The sequence below is a fragment of the Malaclemys terrapin genome, chromosome 10, assembly GCF_027887155.1.
Source record: "Malaclemys terrapin pileata isolate rMalTer1 chromosome 10, rMalTer1.hap1, whole genome shotgun sequence".
In the NCBI taxonomy this organism is placed as follows: domain Eukaryota; kingdom Metazoa; phylum Chordata; order Testudines; family Emydidae; genus Malaclemys; species Malaclemys terrapin.
This window is the reverse complement of record NC_071514.1, coordinates 80,396,601-80,414,521: the sequence shown is the minus strand read 5'-3', so window position 1 is coordinate 80,414,521 and position 17,921 is coordinate 80,396,601. Positions and strand designations below refer to the sequence as shown.

The 17,921-nt window shown below is 48.2% G+C and overlaps 1 protein-coding gene across 3 annotated transcripts in view; it reads left to right on the top strand.

The window, feature by feature from the left end:
• The window catches only part of PEMT (phosphatidylethanolamine N-methyltransferase), a 102,685-nt gene extending 92,174 nt beyond the window's left edge, over positions 1–10,511 (top strand). For all 3 annotated transcript variants that reach the window (XM_054041990.1, XM_054041989.1, XM_054041991.1), the window contains exons 6-7: positions 4,906–4,980; positions 6,700–10,511. In XM_054041990.1, coding sequence (XP_053897965.1) covers positions 4,906–4,980; positions 6,700–6,754 — 130 coding nt within the window. In that variant the 3' untranslated portion in view covers positions 6,755–10,511. The remainder of the gene's footprint in view (positions 1–4,905; positions 4,981–6,699) is intronic.
• Positions 10,512–17,921: the final 7,410 nt, after the last annotated feature.

Below are 17,921 nucleotides of genomic sequence, written 5' to 3'. Positions count from 1 at the left end.
ACGCTGACATCCTGCCTGGCTACCGCTGCATCTTGCGATCCTGGTTTGCCCACCGTCCCTGTCAGTCTCTCTGAGGACAGAGTCTCTCTTTCTGCAGATTCTATGCACGAACGCTTGCCAGACAAATTGCTTTCGTGACCTTTTCTTCCCCCCTTTAATTAACAAGAAGGGAGCAATTGCCACTTGTCTGCGCAGTCAACAAGGAGGAAAATATAGTCAAGGCTGGAGATGAGTAAATTACACTTATCTCTTCAGCCCTGAACAGCAAGCAGGGTGCAGAGGCTGTTTGACTATTCATAACGCTGGTTTATAGACTGCCACAGGCTGAGTTTGCATCGTTACCATTGGACAGTCTCTAACGTGAGATGGAGAAGCGGTGGGAGCTCTTCCGCCTTGCTTTTGATTCTTCTTCTCCCTGACCTCTGTCGTGTTCTCAGATTCAGTAGTGCCACGCACACGCAGTCGAGTGTGGTGTCTTTCCCGACGGAGAAGAGACGGGACCCCGCTCTGACAAGCACGAAGAATAGTTTTGATGGACACAGCAGCTGTCTTACTCCCAGATTGATTGACACCGAGGCTGTGATTTTTCAAAAGAGGGGGGGCCTGAAGTTAGCCCCCTAAATCCCTATTTCAGCCCCTAAATCCGTGGCTTGATCGTCAGTAGGGCCACGCACCCTGCAGCTGCCAATTGTAACTGATTTAGGTGCCTAAATATGGACTTGGGAGCCTAATGTTAGCCACCCTGTTTTGAACACCGTAGCCAGCCTACTCTGCTGAGGGTCAGCATGCGGAGGGCGTGTTGACACTGCAGTCAGACCTGTGACCGCAACACATGTAGGCAGCCTCAGGCTAGTTTTGATGTAGCTCGCTCAAATGACAATCGCAGTGAAAACGTGGCAGCACGGGTCGTACAAGCCCACCCAGGACCCTGGGTTTGTACTTGAGTGGCTAGCCCATGGGAGCACCTGTGTTCATAGAATCATCGAAGATTAGGGTTGGAAGAGACCACAGGAGGTCATCTAGTCCAAGACCCTGCTCAAGGCAGGACCAATCCCCAACTAAATCATCCCAGCCAGGGCCTTAAAAACCTCTAAGGAAAGAGATTCCACCACCTCCCTAGGGAACCCATTCCAGTGCTTCACTGCCTTCCTAGTGAAATAGTGTTTCCTAATATCCAACCTAGGCCTCCCCCACTGCAACTTGAGCCATTGCTCCTTGTTCTGTCATCTGCCATCACTGAGAACAGCTGAGCTCCATCCTCTTTGGAACCCCCCTTCAGGTGGATGAAGGCTGCTATCAAATCCCCCCTCACTCTTCTCTTCTGCAGACTAAATAACCCCAGTTCCCTCAGCCTCTCCTCGTAAGTCATGTGCCCCAGCCCCCTGATCATTTTCATTGCCCTCCGCTGGACTCTCTCCAATTTGTCCACATCCCTTCTGTAGTGGGGGGCCCAAAACTGGACGCAATACTCCAGGTGTGGCCTCACCAGTGCCGAACAGAGGGGAATAATCACTTGCCGCAGCTTCCTGTCTATTGTGATTCAAGCTTGTTCCATCACAGTTAGCTTGGATATATCTACACATGCTGCAGTCACGCCTTGATTGCAGTGTAGACATACCTATAGAAGTCAGCAGCAAAACTCCCATTGATTTCAAAGGGCCTGGTCTTTCAGCCGTTGTCTTCTTAAGTCCTAGGTTCAAGTAAACAGTCGCAGATTGGACTGCTGCAGTTCACTACATGCAGCAAAAAAATTTCTGGATCCAGAGGTGACTGGAATACTTCAGTTCCAACTCTCTTGCCTCACTATCCGTGATCCCAATATAAAAAAAAAAAATCCCCACCACCTTTCACGGGCTGGGTGTCTGATGTACCCAGCTTTGCTTGTTTGAATGGCATGTGCAGCCCTACAATCTAATATTACAATAACTGGCTGCTATCAGGTGCTGCTGTGAACGTCATTCATTCATTTATCTCTGCATGGTGACCCATTTCTGAAGGAGAAAGCTCAGCTCCAGCTGGAAGGGGGAAATTGACCGTGTTCTCCTTTAACTAAAACATTTCTAAATGGATTTAAACACAAACACAATCATTTCTTGGTCCCCGTTCACTAAACGTACAAAGCAAAGCTGACAGCCACCTTGAACGGCAACTCTGTTGGCTGTAGAATCTGCAACATGCCGGCAGGAGCTGAGTTTTCTAGAAGAACAGGCTCCCCACTGATAAACTGAGGGTAAACAAAAAGTTCCGAACATCCGTGTTTAAATTCAAGCGGTGTCGGAGGAGAACCAGACTGACGAGCCGTTTATTTTGGGACGTGTTTGTGGAAGACTCAGGTTCAGCTTTGGGGCAGATCCCCCGCTGCGATAGAGCACCATAGCCGTGTTGACTGTCAGTGATGCTATGCTGATGATCTGGCCTTTTTCATGCCCACCACTGTCCTTTCCCAGCAGTTAGTCACAGCTTTCCGATCCCTGATGGAACTGCAGAATATCACATTTGAAACATTATGTTGTTGTTACTGTAGTACCAAAAGCATGCTAGGAGTTTTACAGACAAGTCAGAAGCTAAGCTCCCAACCTCAAGAGCTTACAATCTATCCAGATCAGGTCTCACATCCTTTAAGAATACTCATGCAATTTATATGGGTGGTGACAGTGTGCCTCTACTCTCTACTCTGCCCTCCTACACGTGTGACTTAACAGCTAGAAAGAATCCCATGATTCACTGCTGTCTCTCCTGTAATACACATCAACCTTTATTTGATGGGGGGACCAATAGGTTGAAACTCTTGGGTGGGCAGATTTGGAGGTGAGGTTCATCTGGCTGTACAGTACTCACATGATCCATTTTGATGGGCATAAGAAAGAAGTGGCAGTAAGGGGGATCTAACAAAACCCACTGGTCCCCTTGTAAAGCCTGCTTTAACTTGAAGGAGCAATGGAACAAAGGTGGTTGACTGATCTGTCTTCACTTACATGGATTTTGAAATAGCCTGTTTACAACTCCCTGGGCCATTGTCACCTCTATCAGTTATCATAATAAGATTGTCAGTTGCCAGGAGACGTGAAGTTTCATGATGCAGCAATTGTAATGAAAGAAGAGATGAATCCCAAACAGTAATGTTGGGTCCCAGCAGAATATGATCATCCATTTTGTTAGGGCAGATAGGCAAAGCTAGAATCTTACCTCGCTGGGCTTTCTTTCATCAAGGGTTTTGTGGCAAGCTGGCTGATTGAAATTCATCAGGACTACAGCATCTTTAAACACACACCCCTTCCCTCCCCCCCCCCCCCCCCCCCACACACAGACAGGATATGACAGTAGAACTCTTATTTGATACCCTGGGGATTGAGGAGCTCATAAAATCAGAAAGGTCATAACATGTAACACCTCAAAATTACAGCTGCCAGCTGTAGCATGATTGCAATGCTGTATGAGTGGCGAACAGCTTTTCAAGAGCAGAGGATAAAATACTTAAAGACAATCTGAGTCCCAGTGGAGAGGTTTTTTGAATTACTCCACCATGGAATTACAGTAGGTTTGGTGCATAGCATCACTTTCTTCTTGTCCTTCACACCATTGCAAAGGGATTTCCAATAAGGCATCAGGACGTGAAGGGATTTTACTTGTTCTTCACCAACGCCACTTTCGTGATGTGATTTCTTTTTTTGTGTTCACCATCAGGAAAAATGGCCCAGACAACTGGTCATTTGTAAGACTGGTGTTCGTAAAATCAAGGTTCTGCTTTTATTATCATTTAAGTGTTTTGCTGTAGCACCTAGACTCAGATCAGAGCCCCTTTGTGCTGGGGGTGTATGGACACATAATGACAGACTGTCCCTGCCCTGAAGAGCTTACAATCTAAACGGGCAAGGCTGAGGCACAGAGAGATTAGGGAGGGGCATTTCAAAGGTGCCTAAGTGATTTAGGAACACAAATACCTTTGTTCCTTTCCGTGGGACTTGTGCTCCTAAGTCACATAGGTGCTTTGGAAAATCCCATTCTAAGGATGTGTCATACAACCCGCTGGATCGGCGGGCAGCGATCGATCCAGCGGGGGTCGATTTATCACATCTAGTCTAGACGTGATAAATCGACCCCCCGAGCGCTCTCCCGTCGACTCCTGTACTCCACTGTTGCAAGAGGCGCAGGCAGAGTCAATGGGAGCGTCAGCCGTCGACTCACCGCGGTGACTAGATCTAAGTACGTCGACTTCAGCTACGTTATTCGCGTAGCTGAAGTTGTGTAACTTAGATTGGTTCCCCCACCCCCACACCCCCGCCCAGTGTAGACCAGGGCTAAGTGACTGAATGGGACCTTCCTAATTCATGACAGTTTGTTGTAACTGCTAGAATAGAGCCACACAATAGAGTGGGTTTAGAAAGGCCCTGGGTGTCCTATGTTACACCCATGCCATCAGCCTGTGTTCTAACCATTTCAGTTCGGTAGTTCAGTGCCATCCTTGGGAGCAAATGTCCTTAGGTTGGTCTGGCCGTCATTTCCACGTGTCCTGTACACACTAGCGGTATTTCACCTCCCAGGAGCTTCTTCCCTCCTGGGTCTGTGTGCATCAGACATTTCCTTTATGGTGCCGGGGCGCCGGGCCCAGTCTTACGTAACGGAGTTTTCAGCTCTCAGATGGCCTTATAATGTCAGGACTTCTCTTCCAAGCAGCAGCGCTATTAGCACCGGCATAGTTAGACCTGAAAGAAGCTGGTCAGGAAATAACCTTTGCCAAGTGACATCTGTCTAAGTTTACATTCAATACAAAACAATAACTCTTGCCCGTTGTTTATTTAAGACGGGCCTGCTCTCATGGAGCACATCATCCCATTTCACTTACTAAACCACGTTACGTAAACCCATTGACTTACCTGACCTTTCGCTTCTCTCTTTTGAAAACAGGCATGCGAGCCCAGCTGGCCTTTTACTGACAGCTGTAGTGGCGGTTTCTTATATGATTGCAATGCTGTATGAGGGGTAAGTAGCTTTTCAAGAGCACAGGATAAAATAATTCGAGATAAAGCCGGAGTCCCAATGGAAAAGTTATTCCACTTAGCCCACCATGGAGAAAAAGAATGTTTATTTTTGTTCAGTCACCTTGATAATGGACAGATTCAGGTTTTAAGACGGCTCCTAAGGAAAAAGGAGATTAGATATTTTTAATGGCCGTCTCTGTCTTGAATTTACACGGTAACGACAATAAAGAAGTCCACGGGAGTAGAGTGGATAACTTGACTGTGCACTGCAAAAACTAGTTTGCATTCTGTAATTCCTTTTCTGGGCTCCTCTGATTTTTTGCACTGCACTCTCCAGGCACATGGTGAACGTGACTGCCTGGAATATCCACCAGAGGCCTCAATTGTACTTTAGCAGTGACACATATTTCAAATGCCCTTAAAGGCGATCTGCAAAGGATGAAAATGGGAGGTTGGGCGTTTGCTTTTGATGAATAAGAGAGAGCCTGAAAAGCGAGGGGCTTAGTGCCCTGAAGTTTTGTTTCCCACTTAGTTGTTCATTTTTCTTTACTTTCATTTTTGTCTTGAAGGGGAGCGAGAATAGATTTAAAGGGCGAGATCCTCCTTTCGCCACATTGCCCACAGCTTGAGCCAGAGTATGTGCAAACAAAGGGGGCTTAGAGCTCACCTCTGAGCTGCCCTCATCCTGCTGCGGCTCTGGGCAGAGCCAGTCCGCCTGCACCAGGTTAGAGCAGCCTTGAGGACTGCTCTCATTTACGTCAGCAGTCAGTGTTCCAAAGCGGCTGAAAAGCCCAGGGTTGGCATAGCACGTGATAGTATTTCGGCCACACCCTGCTTCCCAAGCTACACTAGCAGTCGGGAGAGGGTTGTGTAGGAGCCCTTGTGCCCACTCTGTGCCACCAGAGGATCACCATTCCCCTGGGGTGATCCTTCTGGGACTAGACAGCAGGCTTTAGGGCAGGAATATGCCTGCAGTGAGAACATAGCCCAGGCTCTGCGCTTGGAACCAGTCTCATTTGTCTCCCTACGGGGTGAGCCTCCTGCCTCCCCACAGTCAGGGATTCTGGGTATTTCCCAGGGTGGGTGGTCTTAGGAGCTGTCATTAAAGCTGGATGGATTTTAAAGACCTCCAAGTCTTGTCTCTGGCTGTCATTGTCCATTCCCCCTTTGCACACATCAGCGGTAGCTGCAGGGAGACATAACTGAGCCTGCTGCAGAGGGAGCTGGCAGCCTCCCCTAAGGCAGCGAGGGGCACCTTTGCAAAGCACCTACGGGGGTGCAGGGGGCTTAAAACTACATCGACACCCTGGGCCTTGTTTTGTCACAGACTTGCATGCTGCAGGCAACAGTCACAATCACTAGATGACTCACACACGGGGAGAAGGGGCTGGAATCTTGCTCCTAAAACAAAGGCTAAAGGAGAACTTGGTTAGCTGATGCTAGTAGCAGGTCCCATACTCTCTCCGCAGGCCCAGCCACTAAGGGTGAGTAGTATAGTACACATACCTACAAAGTCAGTGCATTAGAGAGTGCCACCCACACAGCCGCATTCCAGCCGAGAGGTATGGGAATTACCCGGACTGCTGTATTGTTTCTTGTTCCAAAGCAGAGTCTCCCTGATCTCGAGGTGTTAAGAGGGGACAGGAGCAGAGATCATGGTATCAGTTGAATGGCACATAGTTGTCTTGAATTTTTTTCTACCTTTCCCCACCCCCACTAGACCCTTCACGGAAGAAATCTATCAGCAGAAACAGAAGGCGGCAAAGGACAAATAGCAGCAGATGGTGTGTTTGCAGAGTACTGAGGAGAGCGCAAGAGCCGGGTGATTTCAATAAGGGGAGTCGGTCTGCTGGGCCATCCACCTGCGCTTTGACGGGATACGAGAACTCAGCCTGACTTCTAATTATGCCCTTCCCCAAGCTTTGCATTCGCTGACTCTTTCTAATCCCTCTCTCTAGTTCTCAAGAGATTTTGAACTTCAAACCCCCACAAAACCCAGCTAGGAGGGTTTCTTCACAATGAGTTTTGTTCCCACCTCCCAGTTGGTTCCAAAACAGCCAAGACGAAAGTGTTTTGATTATAGGCTTGAACGTGAAAGAAAGGCAAAACCGGCAGGGAACCTTGAAGTTAAACGTTTAACCTCTATAAAGCCGCAAGAAAAACCCGGCTACTGCATGAGGCCAGGGTTCAAATGTAACAGGTGCGATTGTGCAAAAGTGCACACGTGCTCTGTGAGCCTGCATTGTGGACATGCAAACCAGGTAAAGCCATGCCTGACTGCCTCATTGCAAGTGGAAATCAGGTCATTCCAGACACACATTTGCACATGCTTGTGTTATGAAAATTTAGCCCAAGCGGTCTGATTTTTAGACTTGCACGTGTAAAGGCCTGTGCAAAAAGGCTTGGGCAAGTACCTGGCTGGTCTGCACGCACAGTTACTGCCATTGCACCTTTTGCTAGTCTTAAATTCACCAAAATTTGGTCAAGATTTTCAAAAGTGACTAATGATTTTGGAGGCCACAATTTTTGGATGGCCAGAGTGAGACATCTTCAGAGGACTAATGATCAGGAAGTGCTGAGTGGCCATCGGGCCCCATCAAAGTGCCTCAAGTTGGGCATTCAAAATCACTAGTCACTTTTGCCAGTCTTGGCCAAAGCCCTCTTAAGCTTCCAGCCTACTCTCTAGCATCAATGCGCATCAGATTTGACCTGCCACTGGTCCTACAAAGCATGCCTCATCGCAGCCAAAAGGAACCATGCAAGAACCGGTTCTCCAAAGAATTCCCCTTTGAAATGTATCTTGCTAATTAGCCAAACCAACCCCATCCTGCCAACGAATTATACCACGGCAGTTGTAACAATCAGAGAAACAGCCAGAATAAGAGAGCTAAAAGCACTTGCCGGGACCCAGGAGTTCTGTGTGGCTCAGTCTACCCTTTGTGTCTCCTCCTTTTGCCCTGGCTCACAAAAGCTGCAGCAGATACACAAAGAAAGTAGCCAAGAAGAAGGAGATTAGCTCAGAGGACTACCATGCAGCACCTTTCAACCTTTCTCCCACCCATCTTGGAAGGAAGCAAAACCAGTTTTTAGAAACCAACAAAACAAAACAAAACAAACCCCAGCAAAACAAAGCCCAGCTGTATTTTCTAATTAAAGGGCCCATGAAGTAGTAAACAGGGCCCCGGGGGGACATTTGTAAATAGTTTCTCAGGACAGCAGTCACCTGTTCCACCTAATCTTTCATGCAGATGTCCCTGGAATGAGACTGTTAAGTAGAGTGACTTTCAAAAGGCTGTACAGTATTGATGTCCGAAGTATTCAGCTAACACTCTGCACTTTTAATACGGTGCATTTAATCTAGGCATGAGCTGTAATTGCACCGTTTGCTTGTAAAGTCGACACCTCGGACTTTGGCAGGCATCCCGCTTTCTCTGAATCCTGTGGTGACTTTGCAAATAGCCTCTATTGTGAAGGAGCGTGAAATACATCATGACTCCACCAGTCAGTGGGGGCAGAAGCTCCATCCTCGTGGATCAGCTGGTGTCCCACGGAAGGAGGCGCTCTGCCGTCTTTGAACCAGCCACGGAGAAGGAAGGGAGGTGTCTGCAAAGCACTGTGAACTGGGATCATGTTCCTAGGGGAGCAGGGCGAGCGGAAGCACCGTGCAATGAGCGTATTTCACCAGGGGGAAATAATGCGGGCACCTCCGAAAAGGGAAGATGGCAGTGTTGTCTGGGGGGTAACTCAAGGGGCTGGCAGTTGGGGCTCCTGAGTGCCTGAGCTCTGCCACTCGCTCAGTGGACGTTAGGCATCTAATTACCCTTGAAGATCTGGGCCTTAGGGCTCCGTTGTTAGAATTGTTGAGCCCCCGTAACTCCAGTTGAAGTCTAGGAGAGCTGCAGGTGCAATCGTGGCCTGTGCCTCCCATCGGTAACGCTGACCCTACCCTCACAGGGCTTTGGTGAGGCTTAATTTAAATTAACGTGCGGAAAGTGTTTTGAGATGCTGGGCTGCAAGGTGCCATGGCAGGGCACTGGGTCTCTCCGAACAAGGGTCCCTGCAAAGAATCGAGCCCTGATTCACTGTAGTCTCTACTGAGCTGCCTTTCGACTGGCTCATGCCCCATGTCTTTTTGTTCCACTCACTGACTTGCTACATGTTTATTGACAGGAGTGATTTGATGGCGGTGCAGGGACAGCGGCACTTGTTTGGTGCTTGATCAAAGCGCAGGCGGGGTTTGCTGTGCAGCGTGAAAGCTCATCAGACCCCCCTCTTCCTTCTCTCTCTCACTCACACACACACTCTCTCTCTCTCTCTCTCTCTCTCCTCTCTGCTACAAAATGTTGTACCCTGGATGAAGCAAATGACCTCAGACAGTGTTGCCGAAGCACAGTGCCGCATGAGGAATGTTCCATTTTTCTTCCAGTCCTTTTTTGCAGAGAGCCTGCATTCCTCACCACCTTCCCCACTGCACACAAAGCGTCGCCAATGCTAATGATCTTTTCATCTCTCTCCCGCTGCGGGCGTTTTAGGTTATTTTTCTTTCTTCCCTATTGTTTTCATTAGCATTGAGCCATTCAGCCATCCCCTCTGCACACCAGGGATTGAAATCCTAGCCCTTGTGTCTAGTTATTCAAAAGATAGTAGGGTTCGAATTCATTCTGAATGGGCATGGCGAAGGGTTAAAGCTCCCAGCCTGAGTGAACGATGTTTATGGACTCCTGTGATGGTTAGAGGCACTCTGAGAAGAAAGCCATGGGAAGAGTCCGTTTTAGCGAGGGAATGGAAAGCCGCGCGAAGGGGAGCTTGCGTTGTTATTGAAAGGAATTGGAGTTAAAATTAGAGATTGGGAGTTAGAACTCCTGGGTTCCTAGGACACCACTGACCCACTCCATGATCTCAGGAAAGTCACTTAATCTCTCCATACCTCCGCATCCCCATTTGTGCATTGGAAGTAATAATCTGACCCACAGCCCAGCATTGTTGTGAGTATTAAGTAGTGTTGGTAAAGCACTGAAATCGTTGGCTGGAAAGAACGGCAACGCTTGGTATAACTGAGCATGAGACTGTCCTTAGTAAATTCCAGTCGTCCTCTTATTCCCTGTATTGTCTGCCGCCACCCTTGTTTCCCCCCCTGGATTTCTTCTCTCAGTTGCACCCAAACAGTCCAACATCCACCTGATTTATTTCCTCTGCACATTTCACTTCACGTCTCTGAAACTCCCCACCTCTCTTCGCTTTTACCTTCTGAACTGGCTCCAGCATCCGGGAACCTTTGCGCGGGTGCCAGGAAGGAGGGGGGAAATTGCCATGGCACAAATGCTGATTTTTCTGCAAATAAAATGAAACCCCCAAACTCTGCCAGACCATGTGTCACCTGTTGGTGCTTCTGTTTCCTCCTCTTGAGTCCACCCCTGTAAAATAGTGGGCCGTGCCGTAGCTTTTGCATGGTTGTGATTTGCTCCGTTCAGCCTTTATACGTCACTGCCCTGATGTTACCAAAAGAGAATTAAATCCATTTTTGAATCAAAACGTTGTTTGCATCCAATCTGTCTTGCGGACGCTGCATTTCTGTTTGAGTTTCAAAACCATTATGTCGGGGGGATTCTTCTTTGTCAGCAACCTTCTTTATAAAGGGGGAGGGATAGCTCAGTGATTTGAGCATTGGCCTGCTAAACCCAGGATTGTGAGTTCACTCCTTGACTTGGGGATTTAGTTGGGGATTGGTCCTGCTTTGAGCAGGGGGTTGGACCAGATGACCTTCCGAGGTCCCTTCCAACCCTGATATTCTATAAAGACTTTTGCATCGTATTTTATTTTTAGCAAAGTTTCCACATCCCCTTCACAGCTAATGTTTACAGTCAGATGGTAAAGTGGCCCTGTACCCATAGCAACCAATGAGGAGAAGATACATTATTTTATGCAGAAGATTTATGTCAGAGCTGCTTGTTGTGGCTTCAAGTAACTGATATAAACAATCCCACGTTTGCGGATGGATTGTTAGTGTTTTCAAATGAAAAGATTCCTTCCTAAGAAGTAAACATCTAACTAGAATGAAGATAGGGCCTGGTTATTATTTATTTGTATCATCATAGGCCTAGATCCTCAAAGGTTATTTAGCCCCTGTTGAAACCACTGGAGTTAGGAGCCTAAATCCCTTTGAGGATCTAGGCCATTGTGCCCGGGAGCTTTAGTGATAAACCAGGGCCCCAGAGTGTTCAGTGCTGTACTGTCCTCTTGTCACTTCATCCCCGGGAAGGGTTAGATCACGTAACCTCTATTCTTGCCATTGGGCACTCAGCAACTAGACATCGGTTGCTGGCCTGGGTCAGCCGACTCGGGCTGTGGGGCTGTTTTATTGCTGTGTAGACTTTGGGCCTCGAGCTAGAGTCCAAGCGCTGGGACCCTCCCACCTCGCAGGGTGCCCAGAAGTTTACACAGCAATGAAACAGCCCTGCAGCCCGAACCCAGCGAGCCCCCGTCGACTGGCACGGGCCAGCCACAGGTGTCTAGTTGCTGCATAGACAAACCCTTACCCTAGTCCTGGGGTCACGTCAGTGGGGCCGGTCGTGTCAGTGCTCACCCTTGGGAGACAGGATTGCACAATCTCCTCTGAGCCAGTACAAACGCTGGGGCAGGGGCAGCCCTTGCTTGTGTGTTTGTGCAGCACGCCACGCAGTGGGACCCCTGATCCTGATTTGGGCCTCAGGGCAGCATCTCCATACAGAGAAATACCTTCAACAGCCCCCTGCAGCAGTCAGTGGAGAGACTCTGGGTAGAACAGGGGTAAGCTCAGGATGAAACCAGAGGAGCTTAGTCTCAAGGAATCATAATTCAGAGTTTTCTTTAGATGAAAACAGAGTGGGGGACACGCAGAGGCTAAGGACACTTCAGAGGATGGTTTTGCATCCCTGCCAATCCTGGACCTATCCTCCAGGAACTTATCTAGTTCTTTTTTGAATCCTGTTATAGTCTTGGTCTTCACAACATCCTCTAGCAAGGAGTTCCACAGGTTGACTGTGCGTTGTGTGAAAAAATACTTCCTTTTGTTTGTTTGTTGCCTATTAATTTCATTTGGTGACCCCTAGTTCTTGTGTTATGAGAAGGAGTAAATAACACTTCCTTATTTACTTTCTCCACACCAGTCATGATTTTATAGCTCTCGATCATATCCCCCCTTAGTCGTCTCTTTTCCAAGCTGAAAAGTCCCAGTCTTATTAATCTCTCCTCATACGGCAGCCGTTCCAAACCCCCTCATCATTTTTGTTGCCCTTTTCTGAACCTTTTCCAATGCCAATATATCTTTTTTAGAGATGGAGTGACCAGATCTGCACGCAGAGAGCACCATGGTTTATAGAGAGGCGGAAGAGAAATGCTAGGGGGAGTGGCCCTCGGGGAAAGCCAAAGAGCAGTGCGCTGGGCTCTTTGCTGTTTTGGGGGAAGGAGGTGGAACTGGGCCATTGCACCAAGCTGCATTTTAAGCTTGCTAACTCTTGCGAGGCATCTGGCAGTGTGATAGGTACAATAGCAATCAACAGCGGGGCAGGCCTTGATTAACTCGCCACCAGTCACTGTGGGGCGGAGCCGATAGACCCCACCTGTGCTGCCTGCCGTCCCCCATCCCAGGCAGGTGCGGTCCATTGCTCTGAGGAGAGGCCATCCCTCTCACTGAGTCACTCCCTCCTGCCCCTTGACTGTGCCGCACACCTGCAGGCTATAAAGAGAGGAGGTTTGGGCCTGCTCCATGTTTAACTCCATAGAGTTGTGCACGCCAGGGGAGGGACTAGGTGGGAAAATGAGGCCTAGTTTGCTACATATAAGAACAGGGACCTTCGTGAACAGGGACAGTTTGGGAGTGGGTGAGTGAGAGGGAAGGAAAGAAAGAGCCGAGCTGGGGTGCAGGCCAGCTTAGAGCACAAGGCAGAGCAGGGGCCTGGTGCCTGGGCTGCTCCCCCACCCGCTCACTCTGGAAGACTTTGTCTGAGTTTAGGCAGAGCAAAGGGACCGCGCTGCCTGGGTGCAGAATGGCAAATGGGGGACAGGAACAGCCAGCGCCTGAGAGGTGGAGACAGAGCCCTGTTGATGGTGAACCCCTTCCCACGATGTGGGGCTTGTGCTGGACGGAGGGTGTGGCCGAGCACCCCCGCCAGGCGCTTCCCTAGAGCAGAGAGGGGACAGTTGCTCCTGTCTTGCTGAGAATTCCTGCAGCGCTGTAGGGCTGGCTCAGGGGCATAGCTGGGATGCTGGGCTGTGGGTGGGGAAAGGTCCTGAAGCAGAAGGGCCCCTGGACGGAGTGCGTAATTAGCCAGCTTCCGGTTACTCATTTGCATCTCAATAACAGGGATGCTAATGATACCTGACAGTCCTGATCTTCTGGGCTATTCAAGACCCAGAGCCAAGTCTTACAGCTTGAGACCAGCGCTACCATTGGGTCAGTTAAAATTGGAGTCTGTGCACTGAACTATGAAACCTCTTTCCCAGTTGGACAGCCCGAGGGCCAAGTCTGATCTCGTAGTAGTGGTGTAGCTCCGTTAGCTTCAGTAGCGTGAGTCTGAGCTTACACCAGAGTCAGTGTGTGGAGAATCAGGCCCCTAGTTGCTTAGATTGCTTTGCACAACTAAGATCTTCAAGGCCTGACCCCACCACCACCAAAAAAAACCCCCAAAAACCCAAGCCCCACCCAATGTCTAAATGCACTGCTCCTGCCACTCTCCACCATGGCTTTGTTACTACATTTAACATTCAGCTTCTTTCCATGATCTTTCCTGTCCCAGGCTATACCTGATGTCTTACACCAATTACCCAGTACTTCCCTTTCTTGACTTTTAAATATACGGTAGACATTTTGTTTTTCACCTACAAATCCTGGCTGGAATCCTTACCATTCCTTCTCTGTATTTTTTTTTTCTTTTGTTGCTTTACCCCTCTGTGGTGTCACCCCCATGCAGCAGTCCGATGGGGAAAGTATGCTGACGCTAGCTACAAAGGACCGGATTCTCCCATCAGTTTCAGCAGAAGCTAAGCTTACGTCTCTCCTTTTTTCCCCCTTAAATTAGTTACAAATCCTTCTGGTTGCAAAGGCTACTGTACTGATATCTGTTGCAGTGCCGTCTTCCTGAATCTGCTAATGAACAGTCTGAAACACTAGTTCTGAGAGAGCTGAGCTGTCCTATTTGGCTCTTTGGGAGTGTTGACTCTGAAACCTAATAATGTCACTTTAACTTTTCTTTTTTTTTTTCTTTTTTGCTGACTACTTGAAGAGAAATATTCAGCTACTCTAGGTTCGTGGGAGGAGCATGGGTTTGTGGGCAGAGTGTGATTGTGTACACCACCCTGCTCACCCCCACTCTGACCATTACCCTCCATTCATGCAAAAGGTCCTTTACTACAGTGCAAAATGATAGCATTCTCACTTTAGTTTTGCTTGAAAATTGTTTACAAACAGATTTAATTATGATTTAAAATCAGAATATTCTAAAAGTTGGGGTGAGGGGGTTGGACCTCAGTCAGAACCAGCCCTGTTTGAGGTTTTGCAAAACTACTTCCACCCTTCCATTAGCCCATTTTAAATCAAAATCCAGCTACTTTGATGCTTCCCCATTTTTACATATCAGTCATGCACCAATTTTGTCCAAAAACGGGGACATAAGATTTGTCTGGTTTATGCTAAACGTGTCCTGTTTTTTACTACCTCATCTAATGGCAGTTGCCATCTACTAATATACTCTGCTGTATGTTTGGAACTAGTTTTGCCTGCTGTGAATCTGGGTTTTGCAAAAGTCCGTTGGTAATTCATAGCCATCTGCTTTACTCCTTTAAAAAAAATGAGGCTAAAGGTTGTGTTATAACAAAATTCTGATTGGGATCCAAGGTTTGTCTCTTTTTCCATAGAAGTTATCGCTTAGATTCCATGGGTACCTGCATGGGAAACTCAGGTGTGACTTGGGTGGAATATCCTTTACTACGAAGGCCACAGTGGAAAAAAAAAATACAAAGGCTCCCTTTAGAATTTGTGGACAATGTTTGACTTTCAGGGAAAGCTTTAACTCCTCTCTGATGAACTAGCGCAGTATTTCTAAGACGTTGAAAGTACTGGTTTGACATCATCTCTGCGTCTGGCAGCCTAGTTCTCGCCATGAAAACCACCCAGTAGGAGCCAGTAGTTATTTCCTCCATCAGTGGGGAAACCTACTTAGAACTAGATTGGATAAAGTGCTAGAAAACACAACTGGAAGGGAACAATCTTTCAATAACTTGGGGATGGATTAGATCACCTAATAGATTTGGTAGATGTTTGGGCACTTTGTCTGAGCTCCTGCATAACACAGGCTGAAGCAATTCACCCAATAACTCCTGCAGAGCGTCCAACAATTTGTGTCAAGTATCAAAGGGGTAGCCGTGTTAGTCTGGATCTATAAAAAGCAACAGAGAGTCCTGTGGCACCTTTAAGACTAACAGATGTATTGGAGCATAAGCTTTCGTGGGTGAATGCCCACTTTGTCGGATGCATGGAGTTCAACAATTTGTGGTTGAACTCCAGCATCTCTGTTAGAAAGACATCTCGGCTTCATTTGAAAGCTTCAAATGATGGAGAATCCAACACCTCTCTTGGCAATTCATTCTAGTGGTTAATCACCTTTGCTGTTAATTATTTCCAGCTTCAATGTTACTGGCCAGCCTCTGGACCTTGCTCTGCCTTCATCTGCTAGATTAAAGAGCTTCTCAGCTCTTTGGAGCTAAGATCAGGTGTAGTCTCAGGTATCTCCTCCCTGGGTAGGTAATAGGTCTTTTCCATCGCTGACTTCCAGGAGTCTCTTTTAACGTTGAACCTGGCTGGATGGTAATTGACAAGCTTGCCTGACTATTTATGAATGGCCCCCTTGTTGCACAGATCCATGTCAGCCAACGTCTGGTCAGCACATCTGTTGTGCTTTGCAATGAAATTTCATTCTGAGCATCAGCGAGTGAAATGACCCCTCGGTACCAAGTGAATGAGGAAGCCCCAAGAAATCATGCACAACATTGCTGATCCCGAGTCCGACTCCACCCTGGTGCGAATTGATGCAACTCTGGTGAAATGAATGATGCCTAGATAGGAGCCTTAGTGAGACCAACAGGGCTGATTTCGCTCCCATGGGGCGGGGGGTGGAGGGGGACAGCATTGGCATGGTTTATTGGCACAATGAGGTAAGCTGAGTTTGAGGTGCCCGATCTTGGGTTCAGCCTTATCTTTGGAGCGCTGGATTTGGGTAGGTTTGTGTCACCCAAGGGATAAATTGCCCATGCCATGGGAAAGGGCCCCGGAGTCCCATGGCCGTTAATGGGACTCCTGTGGGCTGATCCCAGTGTCCCCACTTATCTGACTAAGGCATGGACTCGATTAGGGGAAATGAGACACTCGAGGGGACATAACCCATTTCCAGAGGATGGGGTGAGTGGGGGTTGCATGAAAGGTGCTTGTATAGCTGGGTTCTGCTTTACTGCGGCTGCACTTAACCATTCCAGCAGCATGGGACACATCTTGCATGGATGCACCAGGGCACACTGTCCTTCAAGGGGAGCCCTTTGGCAAAGCAGAGACGATAGGCCACGATAGTTCCAAGGCAATACACAAGAAGAGCCCCCCACGCCTCTTTGCTGCCCAGCAACAACAGAAAAACCTTGACGTACGCACGTGTCAGAAAGAGGTTCGTGAGTGGAGCCCTGATCCTCCTCAGCTTGGGGCGAGCAGTGTAATGGCAAAGGCCGTCTGTGTAGCTGCCCGTTCAGTTCTGTTCATTCAGAGCATAATTATTCTGAATCAGCTGCTCATAAAAATCAGGGTTCGTTTGCTCAGGCTCCTATGGGCTGGATTGAGCCCTACTGAAGCTCTGTTACTCCCCAAGAGCACCATTCAGATTGTGCAGATACAACCTCTACCACGGTAAACAAAAGGGTGCTATGGGGTAATACAGCTTGTCTGAGAGAATGAAATAGTATTGAATTGCTCCTGGGTGACAAAGTCCCAACCTGGTTACTCACATAAGAAGACACGTCTTTCCAAGTCTTGAATCCCACAGTGGAAACTTCCACTTTATTTGTTTAGATTTGAGCGACCAAAGCAGCTGATCGTGCCACTCAAAGGTAAGTGTCATGTGGGCTCCAGTCCCTTCCATGACCTCAAAGGCCAGGCTAGGACTTAGGGAGATGCTGTGTGGTTGATCTTAAACTGCACAGGAGGTGTTTGTTTAGTAAGTCTTGGAGAACAACCCAGGGTTGGGTTGTGTCCAGCAGCCTCAATACAAGCCTCCCCATTAGAGTTAGTGAGGTTGTCTCCTGTCTCTCCCCTACAACAAACATCAGGAGAGGCAAGGTGAACCACAACGTTTCATTCCTGGCCCGAATGTCCCCTGAGGGTTGAACTGGCGTGGTGGGCCCAGCTCTGCTACGGCGTGACTATTTATTCAGGGATCAGAGGCACCTGGCATCTGCTGAGGCGCTAACCTACAGTCCTTTCACTTCAGGTGACGGCGTGTTGTTCTGAAAACCAAAGACTGACCTCCAAGCCCTTCCTATCAGCTCTGGGGCACGTGTGATCAGTTGCTAATGTTTGCTTTTGCCCCCGCAAGCTGCATTGCTTAGACTGAGCTGGCATTGGGAGGGAGGGCTATCAGGCATTCGCCACCTTAAACAAACACTGTTAGCCAGTGCAGACCTTAGAAGAATAAACATGGGCTTCAAGGTAAATAAACCCTGATCGTCTCATCTGAACTGGCACGAGTGGAAAATGGTTTAAAAAGAAGTAGCATTTACTCTGCAGCACACCATGTGCTGCCCCACAGCACGGCTGTACTTGCAGTAATAGTATTTGAGAGGCCAGAGGGAAATGAATGCTTCCCGCTGTTTGCCCAGCTCGACTGCATGTTAGCTCCAAGACTCTGCACCAACATTAGCTAATTCCTC